Source organism: Elgaria multicarinata, chromosome 2, assembly GCF_023053635.1.
Source record: "Elgaria multicarinata webbii isolate HBS135686 ecotype San Diego chromosome 2, rElgMul1.1.pri, whole genome shotgun sequence".
NCBI classification, from domain to species: domain Eukaryota; kingdom Metazoa; phylum Chordata; class Lepidosauria; order Squamata; family Anguidae; genus Elgaria; species Elgaria multicarinata.
In genome coordinates this window covers 17,068,133-17,086,482 of record NC_086172.1, presented here as the reverse complement: position 1 = coordinate 17,086,482, position 18,350 = coordinate 17,068,133, and the positions used below count along the sequence as shown (strand labels likewise).

Sequence of the window (18,350 nt, the reverse complement as noted above, 5' to 3'; positions counted from 1 at the left end):
CATACATACATACAATAGAGCTGAAGGGTGGAAACCCCTTTCAGCTTTATTTAAACTGGCCATATTTCAAAGGACAAAAAGGACCATCCACAAAGTACCTGAAAAAAGCATGTATTAGAAAATATATTTTACATAATTCAGAAGGTTATAAAACCCAAAACATGTAAGTGTTAGAATTTCCTGAAGAAGAGCCTGTGGAGGTAGAAATGCACTGAATGTTTCAGATTATTTTGGGTCGGACATTCCATATTTAAATCACTATTTCCAAACACCTTTGGGCTGGTTCATTTCAGATTGCATAATATAATGGGGTAGCCCTCTTCTTTTCTGCATACGTAAAAACAACAGCACAGCATTTCTGTCTCTTTAATGGTTCTATGAGAGACCAATGTGTTTGGCACAGGGAAATTCAACTATAATCGAAATTCCATGGCGTTTAAGTGACACAGTCCCAGTTCGCAAGACTCTGACTGCTGCGTGATACGTGTGGCGGGGGGATTGGCATACTTACGTTTGATGGAGCAGCTTGTTGCGTGGCTTGTTGCTATGGGTAACAAGCCACCCAGAACAGTACAACAGGGCATGGGTTCAGGGTGGCTTGTTACCCACAGCAACAAGCCGCCCTGGCCAGGTTTGCATGACTTGATAAGCCATGCTGTGAGGGGTGATTATGCTATTCCCCCACCACCACATGTGACCAGCAGGGAGGGGAAATGTGCCACTGTGGCTTATTTCCCCTCTATCGTTGTGTGAACCCTTCCATGGTTTCAGTGTTAAACAATAAATAATGAGAAATGACAGAATACAACTTTAGAGACTCTTTAGCGTTTAATCTCTATTCAATCAAATTCTCAAGCATATACTTTGCTCCAGGCATGCATTTAAACTTTTTTTTTAACCTAAAAGCAGCCTTTTTTGTATAAAGCTCTCGATTTAATGTTCAAATTCCTTGATCAATTTGGGCTTTGGGTAGTGTTGTGGATGGAGGTTAATGGAGTTATTGAGTTGTACAGAACAGTGAGATCAAATTTCTGAAAGTTTAAATCTTATCAAATTAAAAGATAACTTAGTCCTGATGGACTTGAGCACAGAAATACATGAAAGAATACATAGAAAAAACAATGGTTTGCAGTATTATTATGGAAAAAAATGCTGATCCCAGGAGATATGGTTTTCTCTTCCCCTAAAGAAAATAGTTAGCATGTTACTCAGGTTTTTATCACCAGGTTGACCTTGCCAACTTTTTTTCCTTGTCACGCTTCTGTGACTAATAGTTTCAGAATAAGTAAAGCACAAATTCACTGGATATGTAAAAATGCAGGACAGCAAGTAGGATATTGAATGTTTTAAAGAGTCTTCATAATGTTCTTTCCATTTGTATTATGGTATATGATTCTACATTTATGTTGTTAAATTTTATGTCTATTGTGTATATTGCCTTTTGTGTCTACATTTGAAATAAAATATGTTTAAGGTTAGATGGAAAGAAATTCAGCAGCTGAACCCTTTTCCAAACATGGAAATATAGTGCTTGAAAAACCTTCACCTGCTGAACTTATCTGTTATTTTTGTGTTAAAAGTTGCAAGAAATCATTGGTATTTATATCTCTAGAAAATGAATTTGGAACCCGCTGCAGCTGGATATATTGGGTTGTAATGATGCTTGTTGGGCTCAGACCTTGAGAGAATTCCTATATATCCGGGCTAAAGAGCATTTGACCCTCCAGATGTTGTTGGACTGCAACTCCTACCAGCCCTAACCAATATCGCCATGATGGCAACTGCAATCTAACAACATCTGCAGGACCACATGTTCCCCATCCCCTATACATTAATAATAGCGTATAGGAGACCATTTTTCCAGTTGCAACTTTTCTCATCATAGAGTCAGTGATGAGAGGAGTTATAGCTGGTAGATTTCCCCTCTCTCTGCACCTTTTACATGCACCACAGCATTTTCAAGCCCAGTTGCATCAGTCCGCTGGTCTCTGTCCACCACTCTGCCGCTAAGATCATCTTCCTGGCCCGCCGCTCTGACCATGTCACTCCGCTTCTGAAATCTCTTCATTGGCTCCCAATTCACTCCAGAATCCAATATAAACTTCTCCTGTTGACCTTCAAAGCTTTTCACGGTCTAGCTCCTGCCTATCTCTCCTCTCTCATCTCACACTATTGCCCCGCTCGTGCTCTTCGCTCCTCTGATGCCATGCTTCTTGCCTGCCCAAGGGTCTCTACTTCCCTTGCTCGGCTTCGTCCATTTTCCTCTGCTGCCCCTCATGCCTGGAATGCTCTTCCAGAACACCTGAGAACTACCAACTCAATCACAGCTTTTAAAACACAGCTAAAAACTTTTCTTTTCCCTATAGCTTTTAAACTTTGAGTTTGTTCTGACTCTATACTGTTAGCTTCACCCTTCCCGGTGCCTGTTTACACTTCCCTGTGCCTGTTTGCATTCTCTTTCCCTCCTTATTGTTTACTACAACTTTATTAGATTGTAAGCCTATGCGGCAGGGTCTTGCTATTTACTGTGTTATCTGTACAGCACCATGTACATCGATGGTGCTATATAAATAAATAATAATAAAAAAATAATAATAACAGCAATAGAATATATATATATATATATATATATATATATATATATATATATAATTCATGTTAATATACACACTCAAATATCACATATACACACACACCCCACACATGCACACACAAAATATGCATTTTAGTACCGTTTGTGTCTTACAATCATGTGTAATTGATGACTTAATGTTTTTAAAGCTCATGCCTTTAAATTAAGGCTGACAGAATCCTCCTCCTACCTCTCTCACTAGGATTCCTGGATTTTTCTCCTTAAAGATGGACCCTGCAGTGCCCAAGGGAATTCTTACCTTCTTCCAATGTTCCAGTCTGCTCTGAAGCAGGTGATGGGGGTGGGGAAGGAGGCAGGTTAGCTGTCTCTTCAACTGCTAAAGATTGAATGGTAGAAATGAGACACAGTGATTAATTATTTTGAAACGAGGAAGTTCCAAATGGACAATCTGCATTATAACAATCTGGCACCATTTGATAAAATTTCACTTGAGCTCAATCTGAAACCTTAATATTGCATTACACCAACGACAGTAACCATTCATTTCAGATGATGCAGCACTATGCTCATAAGTCTACTCAAATGTCTCACAATATTTTTCCTTAATAAAAGTTATATCTAAACATTTAAGCATTTTTGTTTTTATTCATATCCCAGCTATTCGAACGGTTGACAATATAATTCTTACATGCCTTGAAGAAAAGCTCACTCACATGCCAAAAGCAAGACAAATATTCCAGCAAGAGATTTTTTTATATCATTCATGGAAAAAAAACAATAATCAGCATACAGAGGTGCCCGGCCACATGTTAAATTCACTTACATGTATTTGATTGCATGTAGTACTTTCATAATTTTTAAAAAATATCTGAAAAACATGTCTAGCACCAGCTTCTTTTCTTGTGTAAATATTTCAGGCCAAACCTTGATATATGCCATCTGGAGGCTGGCCCAGGGCCCTGGAAAGACTCACACTAACCTCCTTTTAAACATCCAACTACTGTACATGAGGTATGTAAACAGGACAGGGATAACACAGTGGCTTCAATGGGAGCAAGAGTGATACCCAAGTAACAGAATTTAAACTTTCCCCTGCGAGTATTGGGTGCCACCTAGCCAAAGTTAAGGTATCGCCGGATTCATTACGAACCTGCCCAGTTATTAAAATTTACAGGTTAGGCCCTCATGAGAGTAAAGTTACCCCACGGAGCCTGTTTGTCAGGCAGATGGGAAAGACTTTCTCCTGTGTCACTGCCAAACTGTAGAATGCGCTCCCTCAAGAATTACAATCGGCTTTTTACTCTCTTCGCTTTCGCCTCTTTAATTTAGCCTTTTTAAACCATACAATTGTTTTAATGTTTTAATAGCCTTGTGTTTTAGGGCTTAAAATTACTGTGCAGAGCCTTGATGACTTTTTTTTTTTTTTAGCAAACATGTATATAAAAGTTAATAATAAATCATACATAAAGTTAAGCACTTTTAAGTTCCATTTATTTCAGTGGGAAAATTCAGCACACACTTCAGTCTCTTCCACTGAACTCAGCAAGACCTAAGGATAATTTATTTCGGCTATATTTTGCCCATGTTTTTTAATAGATGAACCGGAGTTCAGAAAACAGTGCATTTTTCTACAGACTTCTATAGGCTATCAGCATTTTCCCCCACAGAACTGTGATGCCATGAAGCAGTTGCTGTAAAGCCTCTATTAATAGTACAAACCTTGATCTAAGCCAAAATGAATTTATTATACATAATAATATACATCATGATACATTATAAAACTTTGAATGTCCACATTAGCATCCTATAGCAATTTTTTTAAATTTTGCTATATTTGAGGTTGGTGTGCACAAAATGGCAGCTTTTATTATGTGAGCTCAGGGTTGTTGTTTTTTGGATGCAGCTAAGTACTTAAACATGTGGTCATGTTCGTTTAAACATTTGCTCCTCTGAATAAAAATAATGGCTTGAATTTAAAGGCGATTTTGTGTTAACAGAAAGCACTTTTGTTCACAAAACGTTGTGAGCCTGGTTTTCGCCAATCCTTCCATCTACTCTGGCCTTCCATGTCATATCCTGTACTATTATGGAAGGTCCCCAAACTCTCAGGGTATCAGGAGCACCTTCAGGAGCAGAAGTGTTTTCTGCTAGCACGAAGTCATGATTGGATATAATCCATTTTGTGTGTGTGTGTTACCAGATATCTTTGTCCTGTATATAATCAATAATTTAGCTACTCCCCACCCCGGCCTAATGAAGAATTCTCCCTGGAAGGTGGCCCCTTATCCATTTTGCATCTTTTAATAAAAATGTGAGCAAAATATATGGCTGAACGTGGCTGAGAGGCTCTCTGTACTTTAATACATTATGGTAATATTGTTTTTTAATTGTTGGGGAAAGGCAAATGTACATAAGAGACAAGCGTTAGAGCTTGAAATGTATACCTCATGTATTAATCAAGGGCCATCAAAAACTGGATCATGGAACGCTGCCATATTTCTTTAAATGCTGCATAACGTCGTTGGCAAGTCTTGTGACTTCCAGCAATAAGCACAACTGCAGTAAGTGATCATGTGGGTGGGACTCTTGGTCTCTTGGACAATGTGGATATGTCAGCATCTCAGCTCTTAATTCTTAAAATAAATGAATGAATAAAAAAATCTAGGCCACAGCTGCAGTGCAAAAGCTTAATGTTTATAACACAAAATACAGCTGAGATGACTCGCTTTACCTAAAGGTAATGGCGCTGGCTGACCTTTGGGCTGGGCTTCTTTTTCCTGTTCACCTTTTAGGACTGCCACAGCTTCAGCTGTTACTACTTGGACTATCCTTGCAGATACTTCTTCTGGGGTAGTAGTAGAATTAACAACAAGACAAACAAAAGCAAGTTAAAGTAAGAGATAGAGGGATTTATTTATTTTTTTAAAAGGGGGCCTTGTGTGAACAATGATTGTGCACTAATGTTGCAATTCTGAAACTGCGTCCTTTACATTTGCTCTATTGCACTAATTATGGTTTGCTCTAGAACATGCTTAGGACTGCTACTTTTTTCAGTAGACCTCCTAATATTTTTTTTGACAGGGTTGGACTCTCACACAACCAGAGTTACCAGCAATTTACCCCAAATTCCAGATGGTTATACTGCCTGGCACTATTTCTTCTAGTTATGCAGAGGATCCATTAGGGAAGGCGTGGGAGTGAGGTGGTGGTCAGGACGCTGCTATATGTGTTTTAAAACACATTTGATTATGCTTCGGGAGCACTTTTATTTCTAGCCAGCTCAGTGCTTCTGCGTGTATTGAAGGATGCTTCACACAATGGGCCTGTTCACAAAACACGCGAACCCACACTCAATGGTTAAGTGTGTTGTTGCTAAACCATGGGTTGTTTGTTGAACCCTGGGTTAGCTTATTGACTGAATCCAGGACATTGTCCACAGGGTGGCCTGTACAGTGTGGCTTGTTGACCATCCTGAACAACCCAGCAACAAACCATGGGTTCTCAAGGTGGCTTTGAAGAAAATAAGCCACCCTGCATGGTTAACAAGTCACCTTGCAGAAAACAACCTGGTTCAGACAACACAATAACCCATGGTTCAACAAACAACCCATGGTTCAACAACAACCTGCACTCAACCAATGAGTGTTGGTTAGTGTGTTATGTGAACCCAGCCATTATGAGGAAAGGGGACATCGTGCAATTACTGGGGAGTGAAGCTGTGCTCATGCTCCCCCCTTGCCCTGCTTGCTGGTGGCGCCACTTCCATTATGTTAATGTAGTTATCTGCAGTGAAGAAACCTTTGTTTCAGCAGTAGCTAACATACAGGCTTCCAGGCAATTGGGGGCACCTGGTCACGCCAGAGTCCTGATCACATGGGAGGCTACTGTTAGATAAGCTTCTTCACTTCAGGCTAGTGCATGGACATCTGGAGAAGGGGGCCAGCACTGCACACAATACTGGGGTCACCTGCTCTCCAGTAATCAAATGATTACTTCACATAAGTAACCCTTGAATGACTCTTCTATTAGACCATTTTGAGCCAAAATGCACATGTGCTGGGGGAGAAAGCTGATGTGAGACCAGTGAAACCGGGTCCCAGCCAAGGTAGTGGATGCAGCCCCTGGTTCCCAGGAAGAACATCATGGCAAACAGGAGAACATCAGCCAGAGAGGGAGCCGCTGAAGGGAGCTCACTTCACCCCTCCCTGCCAGAAGGAGCACACAGCTCCAACTGACCCTTCCCTGGACTGCAGGCTCAGGTCTCATCAATTGGCCAGAAAACTAAGGGCCACTGGAAGGATGCACCCGCTGCCTCCCAGGGTGAACATCATGGCAAGGGGGAGACCAACCCTTCTGCATACATTGGTCAGAGAAGGAGCAACTACAGAGAACTTATTTCTCCTTTCCTTGCCTGAAAGAATTCCTATAAAAGCTTTGAATCTTAGAACTGGTGCCTGAGTCATGCTTTCTTTCCTCTTCCCTCCCAATCCCTTTTCTTTTTGTGTCGTGTCTTTTAGATTGTAAGCCTGAGGGCAAGGAATGTCTTATTATTAATGTCACTTCTTTCTCCAACTCCATGGTGGATTGATTTTTGCACCTACTTTTCACTGTGCATGTATGGAGCAGTACAGCTGTGAACTAACACATGGTTTATTATTACATCTCCATTGCTGTGCACCATCAAAGGTGCATACGGAATCAGTTGACTAAAAAAAGGAGAGAAAAAGAAAACTGAAATGGCAGCACGTCCTCCCATTTCACCCATATCTGCAGCAGTATACTGAGGCCATAGCTAGACCTAAGGTTTATCCCTGGATCGTCCAGGGGTCAACCCTGTTCATCTAGGTGACACACAGGGGATCCAGTGCTCAAGCAGGGGCGAACCCTGGAGGATCCCAGGATAAACCTTAGGTCTAGCTGTGGCCTAAGGCTTGTAGCATGCACTTCTGCTATAAACATTATTGATAGAACACACAGGTGGCCTTTCAAACTCCTCCTACATAGGACACTATGCATTTGTGTGTGGCGCTCAGTCGCGTTATAAGCACTGTGGGGGTCGTACTGTATTCATTAGTGTGTGCTCCCAGGGCAATACTTCCATTTTGAAGAAAGACCAGTATGTGCTGCCTCATACATGAAAGGAGCTCTAGCGTAGATACTCCCCTAGTATCAGCTTCAACTCTCCTTTCTTCCCTGGCTAGTTACCACTCTGGAGCAGAAGAAAAAGATTCATCTGAGGAAGCAACAGGAGGCAACACTTACAGGGTTATACATAATTTTGTAATTATGCTGGATGTCTAGTATTTTCAAACTCTGCTCAAACCTTTTCATTTAAACGAGTTAAACAAAATTAAACACCTTCCAGTTTTCTCTGAAACTATTACTTTCCACATTACATATACATACGGACCTTGATTTGTATCATATAAAAGACACTTTCTGAAGCCCAAACCAAATGTGGCATTGCCAGATTTCTGTGTTTAAACCTGGATCTGCCACAATCACATAGACTGCAGGAGGCTTATATTCTTTCTAAGTATAAATACTTCCAGAGCGGCCTCTTGCGTGAGCACCGTATTATTCGGCCTAGTACTCAAACTTCCCTTCCCTTCCAAAATCCTGCGCCTACGCCTCATTCTGCTGCCCCTTACCTTCTTGCAGTTGTCATGGTCACCCTTCATCTGGGCCTGATAAGCCTTGCTCTTCCTATCCCCACCTTCAGACTGACTTCTGAGCTACAGGCCTTTGCTTGTTGTCTTCAACACCGTTCTGTATAAACACTCCAAAATGGATTCCATGGCTACTGATCCCATTTTGTTCCTGATTTTGTTTTCACTTTGCTGGAACTGACTCTGTGGCCATTAAACCACAATCTCCCAGACCTTATTCCAGCCTCAAGATCGTGCCGTTGGTTTTTGCAGCCATACACAGCTTTTAGTAACAGATAGAGACTTTCTATGACCCAGGACATGACGGTTGGGAGGGAGAAGCAGCTTTGCTGAGTAATGGAACATTTAATGTAAGGCATCCAAAACAACAACAGCAAATTACCGCTGGGGATTTTATCAAGTAAGGTTGAGTTCATAGCTCTCTTTTGATGGATATTTTTGGCGACACACAAGGAGCAGCCAATGCAGCAGAAACAGTCTTTCTACGGTTAATGACTACTACAAAAAACAACCCAGACATTTGGTACTAATGGGCCCTATAAATAGCAGATGCAATGGATAAGTCAAATCCTTGGAGGGTAGCTATTAAATGCTTCACAGTTGCCTTATGGTTCAGTTGAAGTTCAAGGGATTCTAATGATATTTAAAAAGAAAGAAAGAAAAGGAAATCCAGCCAAATTCAACGTGACACTGGATAAGCTCTCAAAAGCTCTGGTATTGGTAGTGTTTTCACACTGATTTACTTCTGCTGGGGTTGGGTTTTTTCTACTCTCAAATGATAGCAACAAAAGCTGAATTAAGCAAAAATAAAATTCTTGGCTTGGCTACTGATCCAGGCTTATTCAGAGTGCATTATGGCCACTGGATCACTTTGTTGTTCATGTTTGTAGTACTTTATTGGGAACAAGAAAAAAAAACTCTTTGTGTTTTCACTTGGTTAGCCGCTAGTTAATGTAGTGGCTAACCAAGTGCTTACAGGATTTTGGGTAGTATCCAATGTGGCACTACTGCTAATGCAGATTATATTGTGTCAGCGTAAACAATCTCTAGTGCAACACCAACAGCGCTCCCTGGCATAATAGGTTTCCTCAGAAAATCTGTTGTGCCAGCAGGTGCTGTTGGCCTTATGCTAGAGACTGTTAACACAACATAATTTACATTACTGGCTGTTTTGCATTGGATACTCCCCATTGATTCAAAATCTTTCTTTGTCAATTTGCTAAATATGTACATTGATCACAGAGTGATGGAAAATATAAGACAATTGCACTGTGGGAAAAGACTGCACTGAGATCAGCGATTGGTGGAGGTGTCTATTACTTTACAAAAGTAAATAATAACTGAAAAGAGGTTAAAAGGAGGACCCAAGAAATATATATATATATATATAGAGAGAGAGAGAGAGAGGCAGGGAGTTGGGCTGTATGGGCTCCCTTCCAAACCTTTGATTCTGTGGTCGTATGAGTGGCTTCTGCTAAATTGGTGAGACCAGTAGGACTGCAGGAGATTACCTTAATGGTCCCAGGAAGGACATCCCCTTTGTTACATAGAGCACAGGCAAATGGCTGGCAATGAGGAGGGAAAGGGCAGAGACTGCTCTGGGAAGGGGGTGTGTGCCTCTTCTCCCACCTCCCAGCTGGGGATAATGTAAACAGGGTGTTCATGTAAAGAACAATAGATTGGCAGTTTGAGTTTAGAGACTGGCTCAGCATGATAAATCCTAAATATTCAACTCCCAACCAAGAATTGTCATGTTGTGTGAAGCCAACCAGTGGGGGTTATCAGAGGGTTAAATAGGGCCTGTTCATAACCTCCACTGCCTGGGTTCACATGACACAGCAACCTATGCCCATGGGTTGAATATTCAGGATGGCGCTGTGGCTTAAATAAGCCGCAATGAGTGCAGCATGTCACACAAACAGCCTGGGACAGTTGAACTGCTCTCTGCAAGAATCTTATGGTGATGGCATCACCCTGTAGATCTGTTGTTCGAGCAACAGAATTTGGGGGGGTCTGCTGGAGCATTTAATACTGTACATCCACCCATGTTCCACCCACAAAATGACAGTAAGCCTCCAATAACCTCATTCCAAAGGAAATCAAACCCTGGGTAAGCACTGCACCTCTGGAAATTCTCAACATCTTTAATATACAGCTATGTCCATTTACAGCTATGTCCATCTTGGGGGTATGGGGATACCAAGTCATCTTGTCTGCCTCCTGAGGAATCTGTATAACGACCAAGGAGCAACGGTAAGAACAGACCACGGAACAACGGACTGGTTTACGATTAGGAAAGGAGTACGGCAGGGTTGTATACTCTCACCTTACCTATTCAACTCGTACGCAGAACACATCATGCAACATGCTGGGCTTGATGAATCCAAGGCTGGAGTTAAAATCAGGGAAGAAACATTAACAATCTCAGATATGCAGATGATACTACTTTGATGGCTGAAAGCGAGGAGGAGCTGAGGAGCCTTATGATGAAGGTGAAAGAAGAAAGTGCAAAAGTTGGGTTTCAGTTAAACCTCAAAAAAACCAAGATTATGACAACCAGCTTGATTGATAACTGGCAAATAGAGGGAGAAAACATGGAGGCAGTGACCAACTTTGTATTTCTGGGCGCAAAGATTACTGCAGACGCTGACTGCAGCCAGGAAATCAGAAGACGTTTACTTCTTGGGAGGAGAGCAATGACAAATCTTGATAAAATAGTTAAGAGCAGAGACACCACACTGACAACAAAGATCCGCATAGTTAAAGCAATGGTATTCCCCGTAGTAACCTATGGCTGCGAGAGCTGGACCATAAGGAAGGCTGAGCAAAGGAAGATAGATGCTTTTGAACTGTGGTGTTGGAGGAAAATTCTGAGAGTGCCTTGGACTGCAAGAAGATCAAACCAGGCCAGACTCCAGGAAATAAAGCCAGACTGCTCACTTGAGGGAATACTATTAAAGGCAAAACTGAAGTATTTTGGCCACATAATGAGAAGACAGGATACTCTGGAGAAGATGCTGATGCTAGGGAAAGTGGAAAGCAAAAGGAAGAGGGGCCGACCAAGGGCAAGAGGGATGGATGATATTCTGGAGGTGACAGACTTGACCTTGGGGGAGCTAGGGGTGGCGACGGCCGACAGAAAGTTCTGGCGTGGGCTGGTCCATGAAGTCACAAAGAGTCAGAAGCAACTGAACAAATAAACAACAAATGTCCATTTAGCATATTACAAGAACCAGGAAGGAATCAGAAGAAACATGTTACCAGGAAAGAATCAGGAGTCAGAAGAAAGAAAAGCTATTATTTGTACCAAACTAGACATGTCGAGCAACAGTGTGTTTCTTTTCCCTATTCACACTTGAAACAGGGATAGGCGGGAGTCTACTACTTATACAAAGAGGAACATATGGAAAAGGAGCATTTTTCTCCCTGCCCAGCTCATTTCTGGTATTGGAGCCAACATGGGGGAAACCCACTTCAGAGGAGTACATTGAGGTAAGGAAGCAGAGTTTTGCTCCTCTTCCCTGCTTGCTTCTTTTGTGCAAAGAGTAGACCACCACCACCATCTCTCATCCCCACTTTATATGTGAATGGGGCAGACAGATGCTTAACAAACAAACATGGCTAGTTTGGGCCTTTATTCTCTACACACTGAAAAAAACGGAACAGGGATCTGATGAAACATCCATCTGTCTCATTACCCCCAAAAAACAGAAGAGGTAGATTAAGGATGAGAATCACATTCCCCCTTTCACATGTTGAAACCTTCAAGACAGCAGCAAAAATACTGGAAAGACTCCCCCCTTCCAATTTAGCCACATTTGAAGCAAGAAACAAAAGGAGGTGATGATGAAGAAATGAGATACATTCACGGTTGTGATATCAGGAAATAAAAACAATTTCCGAAGGCTCTCTGGCAAACTTCACAGCAGGGCGCAGAGCAGTTTCCTGGGCAACAACATTAATAGCTGTCAAGGTAGATTTTAGACAATAAAAGGAATGAGTAATATCCAACTCTTAGTTAAGTGCATATGCTAAATATATTTTTAAAACAAGAAAAGAGGAGCTTTCATTACTTGCCACATAAAAACAACTTGGGGGGGGGAAATAATCTATGGTAGCCCCTTTCTATTTGCTTTTGTGTGCATGCCATAATAAAGGCTATACATAAAGCAACCCCACATGATGGGATTTTCACATGGGGCAGATGTAGATTCTGATGTGAAATCACTGTAATATTCAATGGGTGTTTTTATTAGGCAAGATGCCACCTAAACGCAACAGATTTCCAAGTTTAACGTAACTATCTCAGTTAAAGTGTAGGAAGGAACATAGTATCGCCTAAAGCATGAGGCTCTTTTCACATCAGTTCGTCTGCCAAGGACCCCTGAGCGTCTGCCATGCAACCGCTGCGCCTTGTATAATCTATGGTGTATAGTCTATGGAAGCACAACTAGTTGACCAGTGGCATAGGCCAGGTCTGTCGGGGTCACTGCCTACCTATGTGAACTAAGAGTGCACCCTAGAAGATATCTAGGGCCTTTGCTAGACGAGGGGTTAGCCCGATGCGAGGCCCAGGCTCGTCCCTGTGTGTCCAGATGATGCACAGGGGATCCCAGGCTCAGGCAGGGGTCAAACCTCCCTGGCCCTGGGGTAACCGGCACCGCTTGTGGCCCGGTATTTCCCGCGGTCTCAGTCTGAGCCCGAGACCGCGGGCATGTAGACCGGTCCGCCACTTTTCCCAGCTACAGCATTTACTGGTGAGTAGCTGGGAAAAGCGGCGGATGGCGCACAGCACTCCACAGGAATGCTGCGGCCATCAGGGTGGGGAGATTTGGGGGGGGGGGAAATCGGAGCCAGGGGGATGGGGAAAACAGAGCCAGGGGGGAGGGGGGATCGGAGATCACAGTTGGGGGGGAATCGGAGATCGCGGTTGGGGGGAATTGGAGATCGCAGGGGGGAATCGCAGCCAGGGTGGGGAAATCAGGGGCAGGGGGGAGCATGGAACCCCCTTTTTAAAACCTACTTCAGTCACTGGTGCACTCCTGCACACCTGGCCCCTTTAAGACATTAAACAAAATGGCTGACGTGACGGGGCTTTCCTTTACCCCGTCGCATCTGATGTGTGGAAAGGAGTGGCAGCCCACGCTACTTCTAGTGCGGTCTGGCCCCTCCTCACCACCGGATTTTAAGGTAGGTCTAGCAAAGGCCTAAAATAGTGCTGGGCCGAATCCTGCCCCCTGTCTTCGGGAACTTTCTCCCTGCAAAAGAGGCATTGTTTTTTTCTGCCTCATTCACAGGGGGGGGGGGGATTAAGAGAATTTTCACTTTGTGGAGGGAGACAGAGGTTCCACATACCTTATTTAAGTGTTAATGGGCTTATTTTTTTAGTTTTTCAGAAAAGCCAAACCAAACCAAAAAACATTCTCCCCCTTTGCTTAACTCAGCACTTGGAGGAGTCCAGCAGTTCTAAGTGAATGCTATTGTAGACCATGTGACCTCACCCTCTCCAATAAGCAGTCAACAACAACTCCTGGGTTCCTGCAAGTGCCATGGGTGGTGTAGCGGCTAAGGTGTTGGACTGGGAGTCGGGAGATCCGGGTTCTAGTCCCCACTCGGCCATGCAAACCCACTGGGTGACTTTGGGCCAGTCACAGACTCTCAGCCCATCTTACCTCACAAGGTTGTTGTTGTGAGGATAAAATGGAAAGGAGGATTATGTACCTAGGATTGGGTTCCTTGGAAGAAAAAGGTGGGATATAAATGCAATAAATAAATTATAATGAGGGCCTCCAGTAAGTGGGGGTCCAGGGCTTCATAAAAAAATTGACTTCTCTAAAGATGAGTGTTTAGAGTGGAATATCTGGAATATCCGGAGTTTGCATATTCCATCACCCAAAAAAGGTCATGCTAAGTCCTAAAAACAACATATCCATGCAAACCATGGATATCCTTACCTACACACTAAAATAATCAGTAGGAAACAGACTCATGCCAAGAACAGACAATGAAGAATTGTGATACAAAGCAAAAAAGCTGAATTAGGGCAGGCTGTATGCATGACAAACTGAGGACTATAAATCAGAAAGCTGAAACTTTATGGAAGAAAGGAAAGAGGATTACCACAGCAGGGATAGAATGAATTAACCGGGGAGAGAGCGAGAGCAGGTGGAGAAGAAATCTCTAAGAGAGTGAGGACATATATAGATAGGGGAAAGAGATAGTCATAACACTGAGGAATGAGACGAGGCACAGAAAATGCAAAGAAGGAAAAATAGGAAAAATCTGCAGCAAAGAAGCGCAAGCAATGAATGCTCTGAGATAAACATACACAGACAATCTGGGATATTGAAGAGACAGGAGGGGATTTGGCCAGGATGATTAAGCTTTTAATCACTGATCTAGGATTTTCAAGATCAGCAGAATGTCAGAGTCCTATAACTAGAGGCCCTAGCCACAGCATACAAACTTCATGTCATGCAGCATAATCGTGCCTATTGTGTGATGGTGTGAGCAGCAAAGAAGGCTTACTTTGCTGCCTCCATTGCATCCTCAAGTAGCCATCCAGCAGAGTTCTTTGAGTGGTCCGGGAGTTGTTAACACTCTCAATAGTGAATGGAGCCCTGGTTCCCTCAAGGACCCGCTGTGACCTTTTTGCATCTCACTTTGAGCACAAAATTACTTGTCTCTGCAGCAGAATTGATGCTGTTGTTATTGCAGTTCCAGTCAAGGTGTCTGATACTGCCATCTAACTGATTTTGTGTGATCAGTTTCAGGTGCTCTGGCCTGATGATGTTGACAAGGTACTTGCAGCATTGTGACCAACCACATACCCTCTCGAGCCTTGTTCCTCCTGGCTAATAAAAGCTAGCCAAGGGGGGTTGACTGGGTGGGTCCAGAGTGTGGTGAAAGAGGCGGCAGTGCAACCACTCCTGAAGAAGCCCACTCTGGATGCAATGATATTGGACAACTATCACCCAGTTGCAAATACCCCTTTCTTAGGGAAGGTATTGGAGGGGGCCATGGTGGAACAACTGCAAGCACTCTTGGAAGAGACTGATTATCTAGACCTATTTCAATCTGGGTTTCGAACTGGTTACGGGACTGAATCAGCCTTGGTCACCCTGATGGATGACCTTTATCGAGAGAGAAACAGGGGGAGTGCAACCCTGTTAATTCTGCTCAATCTCTCATCGGCTTTTGATACCATCGACCATGGTATCCTTCTCCATCAACTCCTTGAGATGGGCGTTGGAGAAACTGTGTTATGGTGGTTCCAGTTCTAACTGCAGGGTTGATTTCAGAGAGTAACATTGGGTGATCATTTCTCGGTTCCATGTGGACTTGTGGCCCGATTGGAATCCACCAGGAGAAGAGCCTTTAATGTAGTGGCCCCTTCTCTGTGGAACGCTCTGCCCCTGGAGGTCAGGCAAGCGCCAACACTAGGCTGCTTCCAGCACTTCCTGAAAACAACTCTCGAGAAGCCTTCCCCAACAGACTAGCCACTGTTTTTTCTGGCTCCTTTGTTTTCAAATTGAATAATTTTAATTTGCTTTTTTAATCTTCTTTTTACTGTTTGTATTTATGTTCACCGCTCTGGAATCTGTGTTAGATAATTGAGCGGAATATAAATGTTGTCAACAACAACAATAACAACGAGTAGAAATTGTACCGGTCGTAACAGATTGGCCTGTCATGGTGACTTCAAAAGTCAATGCAAAAGTCAATTCCTATCGGTTAAATGGTATAAATAGCTATCACATGAGGGTGAAAAATGTCCAAAGGTGAATTACTTTTTCTCACCTACAATTTAATTAACCACAAGCAATTTCCTTTGCTCTTTCCCAAGTAATCTAGCAGTTTTTCTGCATACATATCCTGTGTATGTTGCTTATTATTATTATTATTATTATTATTATTATTATTATTATTATTATTATCATTTATATACTGCCCTACAGCCAAAGCTCTCTGGGCAGTTTACAAAGATTAAAACACTGAACATTAAAAAACTGATATACAAAATTTAAAACCATAAAAAACAGATTACATACAGTATCCATTTAAAGCAACTATTCTGGGTCAGTTTAAAACTCAACATATGCTGTTAAATGCCTGAGAGAAGAGGAAAGTCTTGACCTGGCACTGAAAAGATAACAATGTTGGTGCCAAGCAACATTGGGGAGATCATTCCATAATTAGGGGGCCACCCCCGAAAAGGCCCCCTCTCCCTTGTTGCCATCCTCCAAGCTTCCCTTGGAGTAGGAACTCGGAGGAGGACCTTGGACGTTGAGCACAGTGTACAGGTAGGTTCATGTCAGGAGAGGCGTTCCGTCAGGTATTGTGCTCTGTACAGCACCATGTACATTGATGGTGCTATATAAATAAATAAATAAATAAATAAATAATAATAATAATAATAATAATAATAATAATAATAAAACCAGCACCTTGAATCAGGCTCAGAAACATACAGGCACCCAATGCAAGCGGACTAAAGTGGGTCTTATATGTTCAAACCTTCTGGTCCCTGTTATCACTCTGGATGCTGCATTTTGCACAAGCTGCAGCTTCTGAATCGTCTTCAAAAGCTGCCCCACGTAGAGGGCATTGCAGTAATCTAACTTGGAGGTTACCAGGGCATAGACAACTGAAGCCAGGTTATCCCTGTCCAGATAGGAGCGTAGCTGAGCCACCAACCAAAGCTGGTAGAAGGCACTCCGTGCCACCAAGGCCACCTGAGCCTCAAGTGACAGAGATTGTTCTAGGAGAACCCCCAAGCTACGAACCTGCTCCTTCAGGGGGAGTGCAACCCCATCCAGAACAGGTTGAATACCCTCCATCCGGTCAGACGAACCACCCACTAACAGCATCTCAGTCTTGTCTGGATTGAGCTTCAGTTTATTAGCCCTCATCCAGTCCATTGTCATAGCCAGGCACCGGTTCAGCACACCCACAGCCTCACCTGATGAAGATGAAAAGGAGAAATAGAGCTGTGTGTCATCAGCATACTGATGACAATGCGCTCCAAAACTCTGGATGATTGTACTCAACTGTTTCATGTAGGTGTTGAACAGCATGGGGAACAAGACTGACCCCTGCGGAACCCCATACTGGAGAATCCATGGTGCCAAGCAGTGTCTCCCATGCACCACCTTCTGGAGTCAACCTGTCAAGTAGGAGTGGAACCACTGCAATGCAGTACTTTTCACTCCTAATTCAGACAGTCGTCCCAGAAGGGTACCATGGTCGATGGTATCAAAAGCTTGATACCAAGCCAAGAGATCAAGGGGAATCAACACATTCCCCATATCTTTTTCCCAGCATAGGTCATCATACAGGGTGACCAAGGCTGTTTCTGTACCAAAACCAGGCCTGAAACCCGAGTGAAATGGATACAGATAATCGGTCACATCCAAGGGTGCCTGGAGCTGGCTCACAACTACCTGCTCAAGGACCTTGCCCAGGAATGGAACATTTGCTACTGGCCTATAGTTATTTAGATCAGGGTCCAAATAGGTTACAGCAGGCTCCAGAAGGCTAAAACACAAAGGGTTTGTGAAGAGTTCCAAAGGGATCTCTCCAAGCTGGGAGAGCAGGCATCCAAATGGCAAATATGGATCAATGTAAGCAAGTGTAAGCTGATGGACGTTGGGGCAAAAAAACCCAACTTCAAGTATAACCTGATGGGATCTGAGCTGGTGGTGACTGAACAAGAAAGAGATCTTCGGGTTGTGGTGGACAGCTAGATGAAAATGTCCACCCAGTGTGCTACCGCTGTAAAGAAGGCAAACTCCATATTAGGCAGAATAAGAAAAGGAATTGAGAATAAAACTGCTAGTATCATACTGCCTTTATATAAATCCATGGTGCGACCACACTTAGAATACTGTGTACAGTTCTAGTCACCACACCTAAAAAGGATATTATAGAGCTGGAAAAAGTGCAGAAAAGGGCAACTAAAATGATTAAGGGGCTGGAGCATCTCCCCTATGAGGGAAAGTTACACCAACTGGGTTTGTTTAACTTGGAGAAGGGGAGACATGATAGAAGTGTACAAAATTATGCATGGTATGGAGAATGTGGATAGG

The 18,350-nt window shown here is 43.0% G+C and overlaps 1 protein-coding gene across 1 annotated transcript in view; it reads right to left on the bottom strand.

Annotated features, from left to right (window-relative positions):
* MAP2 (microtubule associated protein 2) overlaps positions 1–18,350 on the bottom strand; it is a 150,145-nt gene that overhangs the window by 77,079 nt on the left and 54,716 nt on the right. Inside the window, exons 3-4 of the mRNA XM_063115869.1 lie at positions 5,325–5,438; positions 2,858–2,969 (exon numbers count right to left, since the gene is read on the bottom strand). Coding sequence (XP_062971939.1) covers positions 2,858–2,969; positions 5,325–5,438 — 226 coding nt within the window. The remainder of the gene's footprint in view (positions 1–2,857; positions 2,970–5,324; positions 5,439–18,350) is intronic.